The following is a 23,722-nucleotide window of genomic DNA, read 5'->3' on the forward strand; positions in this document are numbered from 1 at the left end:
GCTTTTGACAGAGGATCATGTCACTTTGTTGCAAAATGTTTGAGAAGGCCGGTTCTACCATGCCTTCACACAGCTGCTACGGTCAGGAAAATGTGTACATCACAAGCAGGTCTTCTGTCGTGACTTCGTACTGTGGATGCTTCACAGCAATTCATCCCAGCATTTTGTCAATTCCAGAAAGCATTGTTGGAGCCTGGTGGGTGTGGCACAGGCTCTGCTTGTGTATGAGTGGGCCCAGAGTGATGCCTCAGGAAGAGGGTGATACAGGAGTGTTGAAGGGAGGGGTTGACGTTTCTGGGGAGCAACTCCCAGATACGAGATGGGGCCCAGCACTATCCTGCTGTACCCCTCACCTAAGAATCCTGGCACCATGGCATGAGGCAGGTGGCACTGTCCTGTGTGTGCTCAGGCACGTGTGGCAGGGAGACCATCTGTCCTGTGCCCACTTCTGAGGATTCGAGCCAGATATGTCAAGGCAGCGTGTCAGTGCAGGACTCCAGCCCTGTCAAGTGTGTCATGCTGGGCACATCTGGCGGGTTCGAAGGACTGTAGGGCTAGGATCTGAGTCCTACAAGGCACCACCCACCCGGGGTCAAGCTGTCTGGGAGCTTCGGGCAGCTGAGGCTAGCACTGCTGGGATCATACACTGGCCGTGGCCCGCTGTGCACAGAACCGAGCCTTAGTGCTCACTCTGTGGGAGAAGTCTAGCTCCGAGGCTGCCAGTGGCTGGGAGGCGGCTCTTGAGTGAGGTGCTGCCGGCCCCGCCCCCCTCGAGGGGGGCAGGGTGCAGCATGCATGACACCCACCGCACCCCGGCCAGGACGTGAGCGCCAGGTTCAGCGAAGACCCTGTCTCAAGAACTGCGGTGGGGAGCTCCAGCAAAAGCCTGTCCCAACCCTTCACACACACAAATGCGTAGATGTGCACACACCACAGAAAGAAAAGAAACGAGCAGTCCCTTTACAGTTGTGCTGCAGAGCCTTCTGTGCTGACTTTGGCCAGCAAAATCCTATGTTTCAGAACAACTGAGGCAGAGTTGTGTCCGAATGTGCCCCTGCTCACTGCAAAAACCTTGAGTCTCTGTGCAGCGCCCCCCCCCCGCCCCCCCGTGGGCTCTTCTCTGCACCTTCTGTGCAGCGCCCCCCCCCCCGCCCCCCCGTGGGCTCTTCTCTGCACCTTCTGTGTCCTCCCCACCTGCATGTGTGCACACTCAGCCTCGGGGTCATCCAGGCCCCAGACAGTCACAGGGCCCAGCACAGAGTAAACCATTGGAGCGTATTTATGGGTAACTGTTGAACACCTTTCTCCAGAATTAGCATAGTGGAGCGTGGTGATCTCACCCTCTGAAGCTAGAGCGCTGTCCGTGCCGACATGATGGTTTTGTTTCCTCTCCACGATGCAGCTGCTGATAAAGCCTGCACTTTTCCTATGTCCCTGTCGGCGCAGTGCGGGAGGCTCTTGAGCACCTCCCGGCCCCAGTATCGGCACCCCAAGTCAGGCACTAACTGAGGTGCTGGTCCTAACAGCCACTGGGGCTCACCTGCGAAGTCCCCAGGGTCTTCGTCTCTCCTGCCATGCCTGTCCCCTCTCCAGTCTTGTCCAGAAGGTCTCTGTTCACACTGTCTGCATCCCCTGTACTTCAGGGTGGGGAAGGACAAGTGGAAGGCCACAGAGCATTTCCCATAAGGCCCCGCCACTGTGAGCAGGCCCCACCACTGTGAGCAGGCCCCGTCACTATGAGCAGGCCTTGTATGTTTTCTGCCATCCCTCCCGCACCAGCTGTCACGCTGAGCTAAGGTGGCATCTCACTGAAGAGGCGAGTCAGTGCTCCCATGCCTCGTGGGCCACCCTCTCCACTGTGGGTTCCGTTCTCTGAGCTTGCCTTCATAGCTGTGCACACAGATCACCAGCCCCATAGCCCCGGGTCCCAGCAGCTGCTCGGGGCATGTTCTGACCGCAACCTTTCCACAGTGTCTCCTCAGTCTCTCCCTGGGAAGGACCTGGGCACAGGAATTCAACATGGCAGGCTTCTGTAACTTACAAATACATTTTCATAAGCTTGTAATGAAAGGGGCAATGCCGTTATTTATCCAGACAGCTTTGTGAAGCCCCAATAATGAAGCCTGCTTAGCTCGGCCAGCTTCTCTAAACCCCAGGCCACCCGGGGCGGCTGCCTCTTCCTGGCGGCTGCTGGGCCTGCCATGAGGCCTCCGGGAGGCTCTGGGGTCTCTGAGGGTGCGGAGCTGCCGCAGAGGCAGCGGTGTCCGCTAATCCTGTGTGCTTTCTGACACAGATTAGCAGAGAAGTGTGGCCTTAATTCAAGTTGTAGGATTTTCATCTTGGGCTTTGGGGATCTGAGTTGTCTCTGAATTATTCAGAAATCTAACTATATTTCAATTCATTTCACGGATTTGAGATGTTGTGATGGCGCACACTCAGCCATGGTGAACTGCCGGAGCTGAGAATAAATAGTGTGTATGTGTCAGAGAATAAATACCCTTGGCCTGTGTAGGCCTCTACCCACTAGATTTCTCAGGCGGTGTCTGCACTGGCTGGGAGCTGGCTGACCAATGTGCCTCCAAGATGGCCTTATCTAGGCCTCTCCAGGACCAGGCTCACCACCATGCCGGACCTCTTTATCGAGCTCTGGGAGATTGAAGTCAGGTCCTCACACTAACTGAGCCATCTCCTGAGCCTTCAGATGTGACCCCCAGGGCCTTACAGGGTGAGCACAGCCCCTCTGAAGCTGAGCTGTGCTTTATCCAGCAGAATGTACGGCGAGTTGGACCTCATGTCCACAGCGGCACAGCATTCGGCCGTGGGAGACGCTGTCCCGGAGACTCAGCATGTCCTGTCCAAAGACGACTTTCTCAAGTTGATGCTCCCTGACAGCCCCTTGGTGGAGGAGGGGAGACGAAAGGTGAGTGACCTCGAGGCCGTCCTGGCACACTTAGCACAAGTGTGACTGCGGGAGCCGTGCCTCCCACAGCCCTTTCTGGGACCCACCAGTAGCACTGCGCGGGCGTCGGGCTTTGTTTTTAGTGCTGAGGAAGGAACCTCAGGGCCTCGCGTGTTCCAGGCAAGAGCTGCAGTCAGGCCTTGACCTCGTCACTGCCCGTCCCTTCAGAAGGCGAGCGGCCTGCAGAGCACGGTGGGGCTCTGGAAGCCGGGCGGGCCGCCTCGGGTCAGCTCCAGCTCCGACCGGCCAACTGAGCTTCTGCAAGTGGGCCTTCCTGTGCTGATAAAAGGTCATAACAGAGAATGTCTTCCAGGCCCAGGGCGGCTCAGCGCAGTACCTGGACATAGCTGGCAGTCAGCCCCGGCAGTGAAGGTCACACTGCTTCGCTCACCCAGGGCCTCCAGCCTGTGCCCTGCCCAGGGTTGGGGTGGTTCTGTTCCAGAAGTGGATGGCTTAGCTGCAGCCCACCTGCCAACCCTGTATACATGCAGGCTACGGCTCTGCAGCCCTTCTCAAGGGAAGAGGCCGCTGCTCTCTGCTTTCTCTCCCAGACTCTCTAAGTCACCTTGTACAGTAAAGCCAAGCGAGAGCTGCCGATGTGGCAGCGACTAAAGGCGCTCACTGGGAAGCCTCACGACCCGAGCTCTGTCCCTAGGACCCACACGGTGGAAGAAGGCTCCCCAGATTATTCTCTGGCTCCACCAGTGTGCCATGGCCTGTATGTACCCCACATGAGTAAAGGAGTGGAGCAAAACCACTTTTAAAATAATGCTGAGTGTTAAGAGAGCCTACATCAGTTTGGCCAGTCACTTCCAACTCAGGTGGCAGAATGGGAAGCACACTAGCATTTGGTTCTGGAACAGACCTGCCTCGCTGGTCATCCAAGCTTCTGGCTTTTAGCAGAAGGCAAGGCATTGCCTGGGGGAGTGTGCAGCCGGCCGTGCGGCCGTCCCACAGTTGGCTGCCGCGCCTCTGCTGTCGGGCACCTGCACGCAGAGGACCTTGCCGGGACGGGAATCCCGCAGAATGCCTCACAAGCCTCTTCCCGAGGCTCGTGCCAGATCCCCGAGGGAGCTGTGTGTGCGTGGGTGCAAAGGCAGAAGCCTCCACAGCGTGCACCGGCTCAGAGGGGGTGAACCTGTGCTTGGCCGGTGTGTTCTCTTCGGACGAGTCACGTCCTTTTCCCAGTACAAGCGAGCTTTGCAGCACGTACGCACGAGCACACACACACACACACACACAACTGTTTAATTCTTCGCTGGAAAGGCCAGGCAGGTGGCTAGAACATGGGCAGTAGAAGTGTTTCTGGCTCCTTGCCACATGCAGAAGGGCTCACGGCCACTTCTGTGTGTCAGAAAAGGGGTGTGTGTGAGAGGAATCTGGTTTCGTGTGCCAAGGAAGGGATGGAGTTCAGCTCAGGTTTGACTTCTCTTGAGTGCTGCTTCTTTGGTTGCTTTGCTGTGTCTGCGATCTGACGCACAGCGATGTTTCCGTATAGCTGGTCGGCCTAGTTCCATGTCTCTCTTGCTGGGGAGAGAAGGGCTGTGTTTTGTCTTGCAGTTCCAGGTTACCGTAGGTAAGTGTGGAAGTCAGGGCAGGAACCTCAGGCTTCGAGCGGGTTCGTATCACACCCACAGACGAGCAGAGCTAAATGGGCACATGCATGCCGGCACTCAGATGGGGTTCTCCACCGCCAACCCCTAGAGTAGGGAATGGCGCCACCCACAGCTGGGTCACCCGGGGTCACTCAGCTTAACACACCCCACACACTTGCCCACAGGCTCACAGGGTGGACTTCCGGACACTCTTCCGGGAGATCTAGATTCTGTCAGCTGACAGCGCTGACCCTCGCAGTGGATTTGTCCTGTTAACTGTAATCCAGTTCCCAGCAATTATTATACAGACTTTTACAAGTGGAAATTTTTAAGCAGGATTTGCTGGATTTAAACTACTTCTTTTAAGCCCATTGATATGGCCCAGAAAATGTCACTGTTCAGGATGAGTTTTGTTACTTAGACTCAGTTGGACCTCCTGCAGCCTAACATTAAAGTGTCGTCATTTGCAATCCCGCCCCGCCACACATGCGCTGCTGCGAACACTGGCTGCCTGAACAAACGACAGCCTTGTCACTTCTGGGATCACTCACCTCTGCTGGGGTCCATCTGACAGTTCAGAATTAATAAAGTGGGGCCTGTCCGTTTGTGCTAGACGGAGGAGGCAGCTCTGGAATCTAGGGTGACCCGGGGGCCTCGCTGCATGCTTGGCTTTCCTGAGCCCATGGAGATGCTGAGGAACTGTCCCACAGCACAGACAGACGACTCTAGCCGCACACTTATTTGGGGTGTTTGGTTTGGTTTGGTCTTACCCTGGTAGCACAGACTTGCCTTTCCTTGCCATCTAACTCAGGCTGGCCTTGAACTCTCAGCAGTGCCCCTGACTCAACTTGCCATGTATTGAGGTTACAGGTATGAACCGCTGCTCCTTCAGGCTGTTAATGTCCCGTGCCTTGCTCCTCCAGTTCTCCTTCTATGGGAACCTGTCTCCTCGGAGGTCGTTGTACCGAACCCTGTCGGACGAGAGCGTGTGTAGCACCCGCCGGGGCTCCTCCTTCGCCAGCTCCCGGAGCTCCATCCTGGACCAGGCCCTGCCCAACGACATCTTGTTCAGCAGCACCCCGCCCTACCACAGCACGCTGCCTCCCAGGACCCACCCTGCACCCAGCATGGGGAGCCTCCGGAGTAAGTGGAGGCCGGGACACCCGACTGTATGGGTGGGCACGTGGGAACCTGTGGGTCCGTGTGCTCGACTTGGCCATCCGTGCTGCACACATGGAATTGGATGTCGGTGGCTTACATTGGACATCTCTGTCAGATCCTGTCTCTGCTTTATCTCTGAAGGAAGCAAGAGCAGAGCCTAACTCTTCCAAAGAGGACAGTGGTGGCGGGGGGTGGGGTTCAGGTTGTGCCAAGCATTCCAGCTCTCCTCCCCATGGTCCTGGCAACAGGTGGTGGCAGGTGGGTGTCATCATGTCACCTCTGGCACCCTGTGTCCCAGCTCACAGAGCACCATGGCCACAGCTCAATCTGATGATTGCCAGGTCAAGTTTGAAAACTAATCTTTAGTGGTGTGTGTGCGCGCACATGGTATGTACATGTGTAGAGACAGGTTGAACCTGGCATTTGCTCTTTCAGCTAGCCTGACTGGCCAGCAAGTCCCTGGGTTCTCCTTGTCTCCGTGCTGGCACTGTGGTTACAGGCGTACACCAGCACGCTTGGCTTTTCTCTGGGTACTGGGGATCCGAACTCAGGTCCTTACGGTTGCCCGCTGACACCTCTGCAGTCTCACGGTTAGTTTCCAGGCCCCATTTCTGTAGTGCAGAAAAACTAGCAGGTCAACCACACATTTACATTCTGGTTGTTTTTAAATTTCATCATGGAAAGAACTCTCTCTCGAACCGCAGTGTATCTCGCGAAGTGTATATAAGCACCCGGGTTATCTGACGAAGGGCTTCCCATGTGTAACACCCTGGGAGAGCCTTGCGGTGGTTAATGTGCCGCGTGTGCCCTGCCTGTGAGAAAGCCTCTGAGGTTCTCAGTAGCAGACAAAGTTCAGACAAACACATGTGCCTGTGTACCTTCAAGGCTGTAGCACACCTACACCCCCCCGCCCCCGCCCCCCTCTTTGGAGACAGGGTCTCAGGCACTCAGGATGGCCACCAAGTGTCTCCTGAGAGCTTTTGTGACCCTGCTAAAGTTCTGGTTTATGCTCCTGCTATTGTTCCACTTCCACACTACAGCTGTGACCAACACTTGAGTTCTGTGCTGCCAGGTCTTCCATTCAGCCATTTGTTAGCTTCAGTTTGTTAAAATAAACAGTGATGATGATGAGGAGGATGGTGGTGGTGAGGAGGAGGAGGAAGAGGATGATGACAATGGTGATGATGATGATGATGATGGTGTTGACAAGAATGATGGAGATGATGATAACAATGAGGATGATGGTAGTGATGATGGTGATGATGGTGTGAGGATAAGGATGGTAAACTTCTTAGGCTTCAGGTTCATGAAGGGTTGAGCGGGGAGCCCTGTGGTGTCCATGTACTCCATGCTCCTGGAATACTGTCTTTATTAGTGTGAGGCCCCACCCCCACAAGCAGCTCAGCACATTGGCTGAGGTGGAGCCACTGTGGGCCTGGCCACCGTGTGCATGCTCTGCACGGATCCTTGGTGCCTTGCATCAGCCTCCACAGCACGTCCACCTTGTTGCACTGCCCTGCACAGGCCTCCACAGTCCTGTTCTTGGCCCTCCTCCTGCCCTCTCCCCTATGGCACGCACCGGTTGCTTTGGTGTCCTGTAGCTGTCCTGTGTAGCTTTTCATGCTGGCCTCTTCCTCATAGCAGCAGCCGAGGCTCCTCTCTCTTTTCTCGTCTCTGAGTGATCCGTGCTTTCTGGAGTCCTTTCGTGTATGAACACAGTGTCAGGCACACTGAGGAGAGAAGCAGGTATATGGGTTCCTCTGCTTCCTAAGGGCCCTGGCTGTTGGGAGCACTCTCGAAAGACACCCTTTCCTGGTGATGCGTCTCCTGGAGCCTGGCGCTGCTCAGACGCTGCTCTGTGCAGAGCTGTGAACGGTAACATAGAGGTGTGTAAATAAGAAGCCTTGAAATAACATGGAGTGGCTTACCTCCCCACAAACCCCTCCATGCTGCCCGTGGACCGTAAGCATGGAGGATCCAGTTGGAGGATGCTGGTTCCTGGTCTGTGGCCACCTCAGGTCCATGACAGTTCAGTCTGCGCCCTCCTGGTTGTTGCCAGGCCCCTAGGGGCTCTGAGAATGTGGCAGCAGAGTTGCTGCATCGGGAATCTGTCTCCAGGGACAGTCCTCCATAGATGAACCCGAGGAACACGTGCCGGGAGACATCTAGATTCCCAGAGACAGAAACTTGTGTCACGAAGACATGGAGTGTCCGTGTGACATCTTCTTTTTGCCAGACTCACGCAGACTTTTGACATTAGGAGACAGCATTGCCATCTGCAAAGCTCGGGACCAGGCATGAAGAGCTGTAGCCGTGCAGCACTCACGGTAAATGACACAGGAAAGCCAGACAGTTGGCATGCTGGGCACTGCTGTGAGCCCACAAGACTGGTGCCCAGATCGGGCCTGTGGGGTGGGGCTGACACACCAGCCAACCTCAGCGGCTAGCCTCGGGCAGTGCGGGACCAGCCAACCTCAGAAGCTAGCCTCGGGCAGTGCGGGACCAGCCAATCTCAGAGGCTAGCCTCGGGCAGTGCGGGACCAGCCAACCTCAGAGGCTAGCCTCGGGCAGTGCGGGCACTGATGGTCAAGCTTATGCACTTCTGCCCAGGTCAGGCTGGTCACGGCCCACCCCTACCCAGAAATGCGTTCAGGCCAGCCATGCCCCGGCCTGTTCTTCACCCCTCAGCGGCCCAGAAGTGCTCCTGTTAGAATTTTGTGTGTCTCCCACGTGCAGCCTCTCACCTGGCCCGAGTGTTAGAAAGCACTGGCTTTCTTGGCTCCGTGTGGAGCCATGTGCTCTTCTGGGAGTCAGTCACGTGCCACCAGAGACTGCGACCATGCCCGGGGAGCTAGTCGGTGCTGTCTCCCGGCTGCTCACCTCCCTCCTGACTCTCCTGAGGCACCCAAGGCTTTGGGAGCGAGAGTAGAAAGGAGAGCTGTGGGTAGCCTGGCAAGGGAGTCTTTTTCTAGCAGCTGCCAACCCTGGAGGGCAGAGCAGGTGCAGGGTGACATCACAGCCATAGCGGTGGCTCCTCCTTCCCATGTCCGAACCCACCAGACCATGCTCTGGCCCTGGCTCTGGCTCTGGCTCTGGCTCTGGCTCTGGCTCTGGCTCTGGCTCTGGCTCTGGGCTCTGGCTCCACAGTGGTGCTCTGACCAGTGACCACACTTGCTGGCTTCCCAGTGTAGAGACAGTAACGCAGGCAGAGGTGCCTGGGCCAGCCAGGGGCAGCTGACACCCTGCTGCTGCTTTGAGAGTTTGGAAAAAGAGACTTTAAAAAGGCAGCTCTTGTTCCTAATTACCCCCCCTCCACTCAGTGGAAGAAAAACTGTTAAGTGTGCCTGACTGATTATTGGGAAGGGCACAGGTGCCTCCTGGGTTGTCTGAGAGACAGCCACAGCCTGAGGCTCTCCCTGCTCGGGTCAGAAGACCCACACTCATCCGAGCTCTTAGTGAGGCAACCACCAGCTGCCCCTGTTGCTTGGATCCCCTCCCTAGACACGACTGTCTCACAGCACATCACCTCGCCTGTCACCTGCAAACGGCTCGGGAAGCCTGTCTGTGTGTGTTGTAGTGACAAGGCCTCTGAAGCTGAGCCCTAGCTGTGCCGAGACTGTCCCATGGTGAGATGGAGCAGGCTCTTGCCGGAGGGGACCCCCATCAGCCCCTCCATGTCTGCACAAGCCCCTCCCAGGGGAGGGTGGGCACAGTGCATGCCACATCTGCCCTTGGCTGCCTGCGTGTCTGGAAGCTGGGCTCGCCTTGGGGCCTTCGGGCCACTTCCTGGGGCCAGTGCCTCTTAGCAGAGACCACCCTGTGTTCTGGGAAGCAGTCCAGGATTGGCCAGGCTGTACCCGTCTGCATGCGCAATCACTCACCTCTGCCCTCTGCACCCAGGTTCTTATTTGTGTCTTGCTTTGATTATTTAGCCCAAGACTACCAAGTGGTTGCAACATGGAGTAGCTGGGGAATGATCTTTCCACAGCAGGATGCTGACTGCACCTGCCCTCTAGATTAGGACCATCCGCTGTCCTTCCATTGTCATGAGACCACCATCCCTCCTTATCCCCAGCCAGCCGCTATCCTTTCCTTCCTAGCACTGGCTAGGAGCCCCTCAGAGGAGGGACCCAGAAGGCCTGAGTGTCTTCTCTCCCAGACCCTGCTCCAGCCTTGCTGCTGGCTTACCACTTGACCCTGGCGGAGTGCAAGCGTGAGCTGCTGTTATAAAGATGTGCAGGGAGGGACCGCCATAGTATTCCCTCACAGCAGAGTTGGGAGCACGGTGGCAGACATCACCACACCTCAGCATGGTCGCCTGGAAACAGCACTGACTGAGCCGGGTCACTGTCAGTGGTGAGAGCGCTGCTCAGGCTGTGTTTGTGGAGTGGGAGCAGACTGTATTTCCTTCAAGGCCACGTGTGTAAATGCTGTCTGTCCCATTCCAGATGCTAGCCCTCATGGCCTCCCCGAAGGACAGAGGTGCAGGAATCGCAGGGGCCTGCACTTAGTTACGCCCAGAACTTCCTTGCAGGGCCCGCCAGCCAGGCGGCGGGGACTTCGGGTGCTCTCTCTCATCGGTGCAGCACAAGCAGCTGCCTGCACCGCCTGCAGTGCTCCGGGCAGGTTCCGGAAAGGCTCTTCCCATACGGCAGGCCGGTCCGGCCCTTCAGAACTCATTCCCCATACAGGCCACGCTCTTAATGAGTTAATGAGTGTCACTAATGACCCCAGCTCTTAAGGAGAAGGAATGGGAGGACACAGGCACTGCAGGAGGACAGCGTCTCTGTGAGGGGGGGAGGAGCCGTGGGTTTCTGGTGTGGCAGCAGCAGGACTGTCCTGTGGGGTCAGGAGAGGGGGCCAGCAGCCACCTCTGCCTCACTGCATTCCAGTGAGCAAAGGACCCTCGTGATGTCTGTAATGGTCACCGTTCAGCTTTGCTGACCTTGCTCAGACTTCATAAGGCCTCAGAAAAGACTGCTGCCAGCCTTTCTCAAGCAGTGTGAGGGCCAAGGCTTGAGAGGCTGGATCCCTGAGAGAGCAGGAGCTGGTCAGATCTGGGGACTTCCTGCGAACACCCTGCCGGCTCCTCGCCGGCTAGTATGAGACCTCCGTCTCTTTGGGGTGACAGCAACTTAAAATTCCCCATTCTGGCAGGTCATGTTTCACACGCCTTCCTGGGCCTCTGTGTGAGATGCAGCACCTGTGCTGTGACCAGCCCTGGGCACTGTGGTCACTCCATGACTGTGTGTGGGCACGCTCTCCACACTGACTGACCTTCCGACCCTGACGGGTCAGCAGTGCTGGTGCCGGAAGTGGCTGACTCTGGGGACGGTGCTGCCCGTGCAGGGCCTGATGGACTGACAGGTCAGAGACCGACAGACTTTAGTGGTACGCACACTGTGACTGGCTGATGGTGAGGCGGGCAGTACACGTGACAGCCTGCCTGCCTGACCGTGTGCAGCAGTGCCAGTTCTGGCTGGTAACGGTGAGGGCAAGGACTGACTCCAGCAGGGACTGTGGGGCTCACACTGGGACTGTGCGAATGGTGTGGCGGAGTTATGACGACTGACGGACTGACTCTGTGGGCAGCAGTGCTCAGGCTGTGATTGACAGACTGGCTGTCTGTACTGGAGACTGTGGCGCTCACGTTCATGTACTCTGTGGGAGCTATGATCTGATTGACTGACTCCCTGTGATGGCGGCACTCATGCTGTGACTGACTGACTGACTGACTGATCTCCTATGGGGTGCTAGTCCCATGCTGTGACTGACTGGCTTTCTGAGTGACTCTCTGTGAGGGCCATGTAGCCATGTTCTGACTGACTAACCAGTGGGTTGACAGAGTCTGGGGACGGTGGTCCTCATGCGGCGCCTCTGGGTCACTAGATACACTGACAAACTTGTTTCCGATTTTGTTTCTGCTTAGCCGAGTTCTGGTTCTCCGACGGGTCCTTATCGGATAAGTCCAAGTGTGCCGATCCTGGCCTGATGCCGCTGCCAGACACAGCTGCAGGGCTAGACTGGTCCCACCTCGTGGACGCTGCACGCGCATTTGAAGGTAAACACTCACGCGCACCCAGGGTCCTCGGTGTGCCCACCTGCGGGCCTGTCCTGCAGCGTAGGACCACATGTCTGTGCACGGGACCGTCTGGCAAATGTTGAATGCTCGCCATCTTTGCAGATGGGAAGGGGGCGTCTCTAAGGACGAGTCTGGGGGCTGCATGCCACGATGAGTTAAGCACTAGGCAGGGGCCTCAGCCCCAAGTTCTGCTCCACACCAGTTGCCACCTGATCCTCAAGCCCCTCCTCCTCTTTGGCTATCTCCCTGGGTGAAAAGCAGGCACACCTGCCCAGCTCACACTGTCTCTGTCCTTGAAGCACACCAGGGTAACGTGGGCCTCGAAAGGCCAGATGACTCTGCAGGGTTGTTTGTCCCATGCAGGTCTCTCTCTCTGTGGACCTAGGCTTCCTCTGAGCCTGTGCCTGCGGACTGTGCTGGCTCAGTTAACCCTGTGTCTGTGCTGCCTCGGTTAACCCTATGTCTGTGCTGATTCAGTTAACCCTGTGGGCTGTGCTGCCTCAGTTAAGCCTTCGTCTGTGGGCTGTGCCTGAGCAGAGTTAAGGAATATAATATTGTTGTTGTTCTTCTACTATTGAGTAATGGTGAAAAGAGTGCTAGGTGTTAAGTGTTTGGCCGAAAGCTCTGAAGAGGAGTTCCTAAAGAAATACATGCTGTTTAGAAACATTTTAATGGGAAAGCATGAATGCTAACGTAGCTATGTTCAGAAGATTCCAGGACACTGCAGAGGCTCCGGGGAGACGGCTCGGCAGGCCTGAGTGCTGTCCATACAGGCGCAAGGACCTGGGTTTGAATCCCGAGCACAGGCCGGCGCTGCCTCTGCACACCTGTGACCTGCCTTATGGGGGAGCAGAGGTGCGCAGTTCCAGGATCTGGCCAGCCAAGGAGCCGAAATGACAAGTCTACTGAGATGGTGACATCCACCTGTGCTCTCAGAGTGCTATGCATGTGTGTGCTCACTCGTGTGCATGCAGCACACACACAGGCAAATGAAATGAAAGAGATGACAGCAGTTAAAATATCAGTGCCTTGTGTAAATAGATCAATGAAGAGCTTTTCTTTGATTGCTGACTGACATTTAATAGATATGAGCAAGGTGGAATTAATTTCGGACAGAAGGTTCCTGGGCTGCAGGCTTCACCCCTGGAGAAGACACTAGCGCTCTGGCTTGTGTCCTGAGGCCTTGTGCTGCATGGGGTCTTGCTGTGCTCTGCAGAATGCCGACCTGGCCGGCCCAAGCCACCAACCCAGCAGAATAGTTTCCCAGGCAGACCTTAGCCCAGGCCTGTGTCCCACTACTTGAAGGTCTAAGCAGGAAGCAAAGCCCAGGCTCGGTGCCTGCCTGAGCAGCAGACAGGATCCTGCCTCAGAACGCGCAGGATCCAAGATTCTATGTCTGCTACCATAGAAAACAGAACTTAGCTCCCTAGGAAGCTCAGCTGCAGCTCCCCAGGGCCAGGACTTAGCTGAGAGACCAAAGGGAACCTGTCACCAGACAGTCTATAGATGTCAGCTCAGAAAGTCCCTCGGCTCATGGTCCCCATGGCCAGTGCCTTATCTGTCACTCAGCAGTGTGTCCTTGTGCCTTTCTGATGCTGTGCTGCAGCCTCTGTTCGCTGGCTCCATTTGCTCTGAATCCTAGGTGCCCCCTCTCCCTACCCAGCCCATCATTCCTCCACACTCTCTCATTACGTGTTCCCCGCGTGACACTAAAGAGAGGTTGAAAGAAGTTATTGAGGAATTTCAACTACATGGGAATTAACTGCGTGGTGACATAATTGAGTATTTATTACAGGAACAAATGGGGGATGAGGAAAAAAGGCCAAAGTGTGGAGGTCATTGAAAAAGCATGTGACAGTCTTCCAGAAAAGCAAATGTCACTCAAAACTACCCAGTTGACAGTGAATTGTTTTCCATTTCAGAGAATAACAGTGCCCTTGTGCAAGCTTCCCTGAAATCAGAGGCAGCTTTCTTGTGGAATAGAACTGTTTCTTCTTTAAATCTCTGAGAAAAAGAGCCTCATTAAGACAGCCCCAGTCTGAACGATTTCGGTGAGAAAACGTACATGAAATTCTGTAGTAGGCTAAGACTGTTCATTGTTACAGGCAGGAGTTTAAGTAGTTTAATAAAAGAAAAGCTTTAATTATTGTAAGTTATAGCAGGTGGAGTAATTAAGAGTGATTATCCCAATTTCCTAAAAGTGTTTCTAATAGAATTGGGACCTGTTTCTGATAGAAGATAAGACCTGAGCGATCCTTCCAAAGTCTCCTGAAGGGTGAATCCTCCTTCCTGGATAGTGTACATAATACAGTTGGAAATAAGGTGACAAGCAGCGCTTTTGTCAGGAAGTTATCGAGGGAAGTGCCTGAGCTACGCTCTCATTGCTGGAATAAAATGCTGCCACAGCAGCATAAGAAGAAAGCATTTGTTTTGGTTCACGGTTGCCGAGAGGTGACAGGCCATCCTGGCAGGGGAGGCATGACAGGGCCATCCACAGCACCAAGGGGAGCTGACCTGCCGTGTTCACACGCAGGAACAAGATGGAGCAGGACTGGGCCAGGCTCTAAAGACCCAGGAGAGCCACGTCTTCCACCCATCCACCACCTCCTCCGAGCCCTCAACCTTCCCAAACAGTGCCCCCAGCCAGGAGCAAGCATTCCCGCACATGAGCCTGTGGGGACACACGTGCAAGCCACAAAGGAGCCCTCTGAAACCACAGCCTTGGTCTTTGTAGTGCCGTCCCTGACACAAACAGTGCAGGGTGGGAAGGGGGAAAAGTGAGTGTCAGTGGTTGGAAATTATAGTCATGCTTATACAGCTAGGGATGGAGGATCAAATGCAAGTGATGAACGCTTGTAAAATTGCCATCCCAGAATGGGTGGCTGTGACTCAGCGCTCTGTTTCTTCCATGCTGCGTGCTGACTAAGGCTTAGCGGCTGCTTCTGCCTCCTCGGCTGCCAGAGCACATGCTCGGAGCCTCACTGTATCAGACTAACCCAGAGGACCCGGGCTGAAGTCTGCACCCCTGGGATCATTGCACTTTTTCATGTGTGTGGAATCCCCAGTACAATAGCAGCAGTTCTTGCTTGGTGGCTGATCCGAGAAGTCCCAGGCTGTGATGCCTGGTGCCATCACACGGACAGTCAGGCACTGGGGTTCGGCTGTGGTCAGCACCTCACAAACGGGTCATGTTCACATAGCAGAGGAAGGTATGGTTGGCTCAGATTCCACACAGTCACTGGAGCAGCCATGAAGGATACTTTAAGCAAATCAGCAGGATCCAACTATGCATTCGTTGGAAATCAAGCCATCATTAGAATTACAAAGAGAAAACGGAGACGCTCTTAACTGTAGTCTTAATATAGACAAGGACAAGAATGGATAGAGTCCTCTGTAGTAAAATGACAGTCCTGTTTGAATTAATTTGAGATAAGTGCAGTTTCAACTCGGCTATCTAAAGATACTCTAAGAACTTAATTGCACCCATTTAGAAAAATGATGAGCAGTATTCAACAAAAACCTATTATAAATCAATAATAATTAAAATAGCATACTAATGATTCAAAAATAGACTAAGTCCTTTTGAAAAATAAAGAACGTAGGCATCAGAATGTATTTAACACCTAAAGGAGAAAGCAATTTATATACACCATTTAGATTTAGGGACTAGAAAAGTCGGTGTTGTAAAAAGTGAATAAAAATCAATATTACCATTTGGAAGCTTTAATTACAGAGTAATGAGAAATATAATTTGTGAAATATAATGTGGCCAGATAAAAAATATATAAGTATGAGATCTTTTATGAGCCTGAAAGAGTAGATTTTGAAAGGGATGCAGTGAGCTGTGAAGGGAAGTTTATAATGAATGTGCTAGCGAAAGCCAAGGTGTGTGCAAGGCACGAACGAGCAGCAGAAGACGCTGCCTCTGCTAAACAGATGAGTTGTGTGGAGGTGGCACGCTGAGGAAGACACACGTTAGCTCAGCGTGCAAACAGTGTTCATGTAGATTTAAGTGATGACAAGCTACGGGCACCCACCTGCCCACTGTGGAAAACGCTTCTGCTGCTCCGGGAAGCCAGCAAGAACGCTCAGGCCAGTGTCGTCGGTCTTCAGATTATGAAGCAGTCCATCTTCTCATTCAAGCACAGTGACCAGTCATAGCCAGTCCAGAATGTGCCGCACCCCTCCCCCCTCCAATAACTGGCCAGTAGCCAGTGATTTAACGTAAAATAATACAGCACAATTAAAATCCGTCAGAAGTCGGTAGAGACCCCAATTGTAGCCCAAAAGCCCACTGTCAAGAGTGAAGATGTCTCCTTGGCCCAGGAGAGCTGACTTAGGCACCATCGGTGTCAGTGCAGCCGGCCACTCCCCTCTGCTGGACAGTCACACTGGAGAGCTGGCTGGGTCACCTGCCAGGCTTTGTCAGAGTCCCCGAGCAGAGCTTCGGATTCACCCAACACAGCAGAGCAAGGCCCGTTAGCCATCCGCCAGGCAGGGCTCGGCTTGCCTCTTGCTGCTTGAGATGATGTGGTAGAGACTCATTTTCCTAAAGACTCCCCTGCTGTCCAGTGGCTCAAGAGCAACACACCCTCCATGGAAGCTGCCTTTAGGTCTGCAGTGCTTTGAGGCCCCTCCCAAGGGATTGCCTGCACTTTCATCAGCCTGTAATCACAGTGGGACACTGCAGGCCCTCTTCAGCGTGCTGTGCCGCTGTGGAAGCCTGTAGGCAGTGTGTGAAATGCACTTCTGAAAGTGTGTAATAGTGTTCACAAGCCAGGTGCAGAGGCGCACGCCTGTGATCCCAGCACTCAGGAGGTAGAGGCAGGCGGATCTCTGTGAGGTCAAGGCTGATGTACTGAGTCAACTCAGAACCACCTAAGAGAAAATCCTGGATGACAGCCAGCTTGACTAGGCTCTAGGTGAACACCAGCCACTTGCCATCTGGTCCAGGGGGACCTGCAGGTCCAGGCAGTCCTTGGGGACCTGGTTTTCCATCAGCGCCTCGTAGGCCAGGGTAGAGTGCAGGAAGGCCCGGCTCTCCTGAGAAGCCTTTGGGTCCCATCTCCCCTGGAAGGCCTCTCTTTGTAGCCTGGCCCACAAAAAGAGTCCAGGACAGCCAATGCTACACAAAGAAACCCTGTCTCAAAAAAGCAAAAACTATAAGTCTGCGCTGGCTTCTGCCCCCTTCCCAGAGGATTGTGTGACCCCGGAGAACGCCGGGAGAAGCCCCTCTACTGGGGTGGGAGGGGAATTAGAGATTAAGGCGGAAATAGCTGCAGCGGGCGACATCATTTCCGTCCAGGTATTTAGACTTGACCCTCCGTGCTGAGCACCTGAAAACAAAGGAGCCTTGGCTGGATTGTCACCAGGCCCCACACGGGGACACGAGTCCTTGAAATTCTTCACAACGTAAAACTGCAGTGGGTCATTTGTACCTTTTTAAACAGCATTTTCTCCTGGTCAGTAGTGACTGGGATCAAAAGCATTCTCTTGACATCTGTGTGCAAGCATGCACATGGAGGTCTGTGGGTCTGTGTGGGCACCTGTGGAGGCCAGACTTGACTTCCGGAGTTCTGGGGTAGTCTTCCTCCTTTTTTTCTTTTTCTTTTGTTCTGTTCTTTGAGACAGGATCTCTGACTAAGTCTGGAATTCACCATCCTGCTAGACTTGCTGGCCAGCGAGCCTCTGGGGTCTGCCTACCTGACCCCCAGCCCTGGGTCACAGACACCCATGGTGCTCGGCTTCACCCGGTCCATGTTTGTCTGGTCTTGGCTGTCACTTTCTAAAGAATGCAGTGTTTTTGGGGGCCTCACAGAATGAGGCCGAGCAGAACTCTCCATGTGATCTCTGGTAACTGGCGTGTGAAGGATTCTGCAGCCATAAGGCCTTCCTGCCTCCCAGCCAGGGTCCTATTACTCCATCCTCACACTCTGTGCATGGACACTGTGTTGGGTGTGGCAGTGGCCAGACTGCATTACCCATTAGGCTGCAGGCTGTTTCACTGTGTGCCCACTGAGGCTCCAGTGCTTAGTGGAAATGCAGCTCTGTGTTCACCTGCATGGTCACAGGGTCACTGTGGCATGCAGGCTACGCTTGAGCTTCACAGAGAGGTCAGCTGAAGGACCTGTGTGCCCACGGCACGTGTGAGGCAGGCCCATGCAGTTAGAGAATCCCACTGTGAGGGCTCAGCAGGCCTCCGGGAGGGCCCAGGGCCCCGTGAGCAGTCTGTGCCTTCAGCACTCGGCTGCTGCACTGACTTTCCATCATGTGCCTCTGGCAGCCTCAGCCTCGCCGTCCTTTTTAATTAACTGGTAGTGTGTGACCCTACATCAACCAAACAGGCAGGTCACCTCATTAGGAGGCCCGACAGCAGCCAGCAAGAGACAGCTCCTGGGAGCCTGGGCACTTCTCCTCCCCAGCAATCAATCCCTGCGAGAAGGCCTCCTCGGCACTCTCCGGCAGACTCATCCCTCCCTCAGAGCCAGGGCCCAGGCAGCATCGCAGGGCGGCTCCACAGTCTGTCCCGGGCTCCCAGGCTCCGGGCTCCCATGAGGAAGCCTTCCCACCTACCGTGCAGTGTTGCTGGCCCGAGTTCTGGGTCAGAGGTTAGCCAGGCTGCTCCTGCCTCCTTTTCTGCTGCCCAGCTTTCTGGAAACCTTGAATGCCTGTGGGTGAGAGGGGCTGTCTCAGCTGGCCGTGGGAGTGGCTGCCAGCGCTGCGGAGCCCCGAGCTTTGCAGCGTAGAGTGAGCGGGCGTTGCTGGTGGCCCCCCCACTGTTCTTGTTCGCAGAGTGGACCCTTCAGGCAAACCTGAAACGATGGTGTCCGTGTTGAACATGTGTGTGTCAGACACTGCCACCCTCGTATAGAATGCTTAAAACGTGAAACGTGTTCTCTCACGTGGTGTGTGAAACCACTTAATACTGCACCAAGCTGTCCCCTGGTTCCTTTGCACATGCACAGACAGGAGCTTGCACACCCACACAAACATGCTAGGACACCGTGCATGTGCCACTCCCACAACGACCTGATCCCTCGAGCCCCGGAAGGGTCCCAGGATTCTCAAGGTCAGAGAGATGGCTGTTCACGGGGGATTCTACATCTTATTTCAGGTCTTGACTCAGAGGACGAGCTTGGGCTTCTCTGTCACCACGCCTCCTACCTAGGTGATTGACACAGCTGGCTCTGCTGTCTTGTAGCCTGTTCCGTTTATCTCATATGTCTGCACGCCTGCATGGTGGTCACACACTGGGGGGTGCTCAGGCACGTGTGCCCTGGCTGTTGTATCCCGGGAGTGCTCCCAAGCTCTCGGGAGCTTACAGCAGGGTCCATCTCCATGGTCCCGTCAACAGAACATCATCAGCTAAACCATGCCCACCCGGGAGCTTCCGATTCCTTGGGGTGTGGGGGAAGGGAGCCGACCTGTGGCCGTGGTTTACACACATGCAGCCATGAGGGCAGCCGGGCTCACGCCGCCGCATTGCCAGCAGCTTGCCTGAGTTTCTGTTTCCCCGGGTTGTTTCCAGCAGGGCATTGTGGCAAGGAGGGGTGTCAGATTCCATTTAGTAAATTGCTCTGTGCAGAGTCATGGTGCCTGGCGGCTATCACCAACCTGCTTTCTGTGTGTTTCTCGTCTCCAGACCAAGGGGTGGCTTCTTTCTGTACCCTCACCGACCTCCAGCATGGGCAAGAACTGGAAGGGGCCCCCGAGCTGTCCTTGTGTGTGGACCCCACCAGCGGCAAGGAGTTCATGGAGACACCTGGGTATGTGTGCCCTCCCACTCCCCCCACACACACACACACATACACACACTGTCCCAAAACTCAGGGATCCCAGGCCAGGCTGCAGAGTCTCTGACAGTAGGCTGACCTGGACTCCTGCTGTGCTAGAAATGGTCATGCTGATCTGTGTAGCGTCGCCCCGCATAGACAGATCCTGCCTGGGGGCCCTGCCTGTGTCCACCCTGGCAAGAGGAACCAGTGGGGCCTTGGGTTGGCCACCTAGTTACCACAGAAGCACCGGGAGTGGCCCCTCGTCAGCCCCGTGGCCCAGCAGGCCCCTCATGCTGTCAGATCTGCCTGGGGCACAGTTCCTCCCAGACCCTGGTCCTTGACCCGGCCACCCACCTGCCATTGGCGTGTTGAGGAGCCATGCATGACCCCTGTTCTGACGTCCCTGTGTCATGGATAACTTGAGCCTGGTTCTGTCTTCAGGACAAAGGCGAGTTAGGGAAATCGGAGCTACCGCTGGCTCCCAGGACCCAGCTCCGGCCTGCCTCTTCTCCATTTAAATGATCCCAGCTCTTGTTTTCCTGCCAGCCTTTGTGTCTTAGATTCTTAGGCCATAGTGGCAGCTCTGGGAGCCTTGTCCCAGACAGCCAGTTTATTTAGGGGAACCCTTGTGCTCTCGCTCTCTCTCTCTCTCTCTCTCTCTCTCTCTCTCTCACACACACACACACACACACACACACAGTGTCCCGGCCTTGGGTCTCTTAAGTCCTTCATTGTACTGTTTCCAGGGATCGGTCGCCGTCCACGCTGACCGGGAAAGTCAACCAGCTGGAGCTGATTCTCCGACAGCTGCAGACTGACCTGAGGAAGGTAGGTGGGCCTGGCATCCTCCAACAGAGTGCCACGTCGCATGCAGCCCCCTCTAACCCCTGGGGTGACCCAGAGAAGCTGGGGACCCTGAACAGTCCTGGGCACAGAAGGGAGATTGCCTGGGTCCACTCTCACGCCCCGTGGGCATCTCCCTGAGGGCGCCTGCGGTCATGCTGAATGTGAGTCTTCTAAGTGTGAGGTCGGGGCGAAGTAAGGTACGGCAAGCTGGAGTCTCGATTCTGTGAGTTGTCACTTGCCACGTGTGAGGCAATTAAAGGGGAGTCAGTTGCTCCCCAAAAAAATGAGATTTCCAGGCCCAGCCAGCTCCCCACGTCAGAACAACTGCCTTGTGGTGTGGTGATGCAGCGCAGCGCACTGTGGGGAGGACAGAGGAGGAACCGGCCTCTAGAGCTGCTCGCTACTGTCGGAGAGGTCTTAGACACAGGACGCGGACAGCCTGAGGGAGCAGCCCCGATTCCCCAGGTCAGGCTGTTGAGAGTGGGGGGAGCAGCGGCAGCATGCCCCAGAGAGAGCCATGGCTGCGAGCAGGAAGAGGACAGGGTATCGGGGGGTGTGGAAAGATGGGTCTAAGGACTACTGTGGGCTCGGGGACGGCAGCTGTGCCAGCTGTGTGCCAGCCGTGTGCCAGCAAGGTGGTCTGAGGACAGGGTTTCAGGCCCAGGCTGGCCTTACAGCGAGCCTCGTCCAGGCTGCAGTTCAAAAGGTTCCTTCCTCTTAGAACTGGAGACTCATGGGGAGGGTGGTGGGCTTGGGGTGAACCCAGAAGCCTTGAGGAGTGGGGAGGCCATTGAGGGGTGAAAGCAGAAGCCCTGAGGAGGTGAAGCGCCCCCAGTGGCTCTGCCCTGCTCTCTGTGAGAGGTAGGACCGTGACTGAAGACAGTGGCTGGGACTGGCCTGCCTTCACGGAGCTGAAGCAGCTCATGTTCCTCGTGGCTGTGTGTTAGAAGCGCAAGTACAGCTATCTGTTGTGACCTTTGAGTGGCAAACTCTGAGGGTCAGCAGCAGCAGGCTAAGGGTGGAGTGAGAGGCCGGAGCGATGGTTCCAGAATTTGCATGCATAGCTCCCCTATGGCTGCCAGTTTAGGTAGAGCAGAGGGCGGCTAGAGAAGCCTGCACATCAGGAGGGGCCCACGGCAGCTAGCTGCAGCCGCCTCTTCCAGGCCTTCCTGGAGAGCAGCTTCCTTCTTGAGGGCATGCCAGCGGAGGCCAGGGTAGGATGCCTCCCAGCCCCGTGTGAGTGGCAGGGCCTGGGGCCCTCCAGCTCAGGGGGAGCAGCTGCCGAGGCCCTGTGACGTGACGTGACTCTGGTTCCCCAGGAGAAGCAGGACAAGGCAGTGCTGCAGGCTGAAGTCCAGCACCTGCGGCAGGACAACATGAGGCTGCAGGAGGAGTCGCAGACGGCCACGGCGCAGCTGCGCAAGTTCACCGAGTGGTTCTTCAGCACCATCGACAAGAAGGCCTGACCAGCTCCTCACTGGCTGAGGACTCCCGCCCTCCCGCCAGCCGCCCTCCCGCCTGCGGTCCCTTCCCAGCCGGCCATGCAGTTCACGCGTGCTCTCACCGCCCTAGGTAGCCGTCTCTGTCTGTCTGTCTCGCTTCTCGCCCCAGCAGGACAGGACAGGGCCTGGACTCCTGGGTAGCTGCAGCAGAGCGTGAATGTGCCTCCTGGCAAATGCTGACGTAGCCTGCAGCTGAAAGGTCCCCAGCAATGTCTTTTCTCCAGGAGAGAGCTGGGTGTGGCCCTCAGCAGGCGCCCTGCCGAGACACCCGGCCAGAGCGCCGGGGCAGGGCTGTGTGGAGGCGGAAAAGCGGGCGCGCTTTCATGTTAAAGGTGCTCTATTTTTTTGGATGTACAGTAGTTTTCTGTCCACAGCCACATTATCATAGCAATAAGAAGGGTGCAGCGAGTGGTCTGCAGCGCTCTGTGGAGAGGAGCCCAGGAGTTTAACACTAGCTTGAATGCTGTTGCCGTAGAGACGTATTTATTCGCAGGAACAAACGGTGCCTGAATCTTAACAGTGTTCTGAGTTTTTTAAAGAGATACATATGCCTGTGAATGGCCAGACCGGCCGTGGTCACTTCAGTGCGTAGGTCACTTTCTTGTAGTTACTCTGCTGAGGACAGAGTCCGTCTGCCTTTCCCACTAGAACCCCGATGCTGAGGGCCGGTGGGTCCCGTGGACAACCAGATCTGTTAGTCTGTACAGAAGCTGATAAAGTGTCCTGTATTTAACACTCTTATTTAAGCTTATTTAACCTGTTGATTTTCTCTGGTTTGGTTCACCTACTCCAGTTGGGAGGCGGAGGCAGGCAGTGACTGAGCCCCGGGGACAGACGGCTCCGGGGCCGAGCGGAGGGCTGGGCGCCGCTGCCTAGCGTTGTTTGTTTGCTTTTCCACTTCTAACTGTTGTATTTAAGAGGAACATACATTTTGCTTTTTTAATAAATGTTGAAAAGACGCCGATATGGGAAGTGGTGTGATGTACCTGGTGTGTGTGTGTGTGTGTGTGTGTGTGTGTGTGTGTGTGTGTGTGTGTGATGCGTCAGCCCTCCCTGAGCTTCCCGCAGGGCACCTGGCAGCCTGCTGTGGGTTCAGCACAGGTGCCGTACTTTGGCCTTTTGCTGGCTGAGAGTCCTAAGGACGCATGACTGCAACACACTCTTGTGTAAGCCTCCGGTCTCCCTGATCCCAGGAGTATCCTTGGGGGGTCTGGAGGTTCCACTTTATAACCAGATAAACTGCGACCTGGGTGGAAGCTTACTCAGACTCCTTTGGGTGAGAAACTTCAGCTTGCTGGCCTTAAGCCAGGGCTCCCTGTACGGCCCAGGTTCACCCACCCTGGCTCCTCCTGCCTCAGCGTCCGAGCCCCAGACCCACAGGTGTGCACCCCTGACTCACTCTATCATATCAACTGACGTTCACTCAAGGAGTCCGGAGCTGTTGTGAGGCAGTCACGACACCGGGTACTGCACAGCAGTAGGAGTGTGGCCGCGGCAGCCGAGTGTCTGGCCTGGGCACAGCTCTTCCCAGTCCTGGGTCGAGAGCAGGTGTGAGCTTTAGTATGCAGCTGAGCAGGAGGAGTGAGCACGCCTCAGAGAAAGTAACACTCCAGCAGGGGCAACCACGGGGACAGCCAGGGATAGCTGGGGACAGCCATGGGGGACAGCCGGGGATAGCTGGGGACAGCCACGGGGATAGCACGGAGGACAGCCACGGGGGTAGCCATGGGGGACAGCAGCTCTCATTAGCTCCTCCCTCTGTCTCGGGTCCCGGCCCGGCCTGGCGAAGGCAGCCGATTCTG

At 55.6% G+C, this 23,722-nt stretch overlaps 1 protein-coding gene across 5 annotated transcripts in view; it reads left to right on the forward strand.

Annotated features, from left to right (window-relative positions):
• The window catches only part of Sipa1l2 (signal induced proliferation associated 1 like 2), a 143,256-nt gene extending 120,372 nt beyond the window's left edge, over positions 1-22,884 (forward strand). For 2 of the 5 annotated variants that reach the window (XM_021648411.2, XM_060391793.1), the window contains exons 16-22: positions 2,767-2,920; positions 5,478-5,697; positions 11,645-11,776; positions 18,912-18,965; positions 19,440-19,563; positions 20,319-20,400; positions 21,738-22,884. In XM_021648411.2, coding sequence (XP_021504086.1) covers positions 2,767-2,920; positions 5,478-5,697; positions 11,645-11,776; positions 18,912-18,965; positions 19,440-19,563; positions 20,319-20,400; positions 21,738-21,884 — 913 coding nt within the window. In that variant the 3' untranslated portion in view covers positions 21,885-22,884. The remainder of the gene's footprint in view (positions 1-2,766; positions 2,921-5,477; positions 5,698-11,644; positions 11,777-18,911; positions 18,966-19,439; positions 19,564-20,318; positions 20,401-21,737) is intronic. The other 3 variants (XM_021648419.2, XM_021648429.2, XM_060391794.1) reach the window with 3 other exon arrangements.
• Positions 22,885-23,722: the final 838 nt, after the last annotated feature.

This window comes from Meriones unguiculatus, chromosome 10 (assembly GCF_030254825.1).
Source record: "Meriones unguiculatus strain TT.TT164.6M chromosome 10, Bangor_MerUng_6.1, whole genome shotgun sequence".
In the NCBI taxonomy this organism is placed as follows: Eukaryota; Metazoa; Chordata; class Mammalia; order Rodentia; family Muridae; genus Meriones; species Meriones unguiculatus.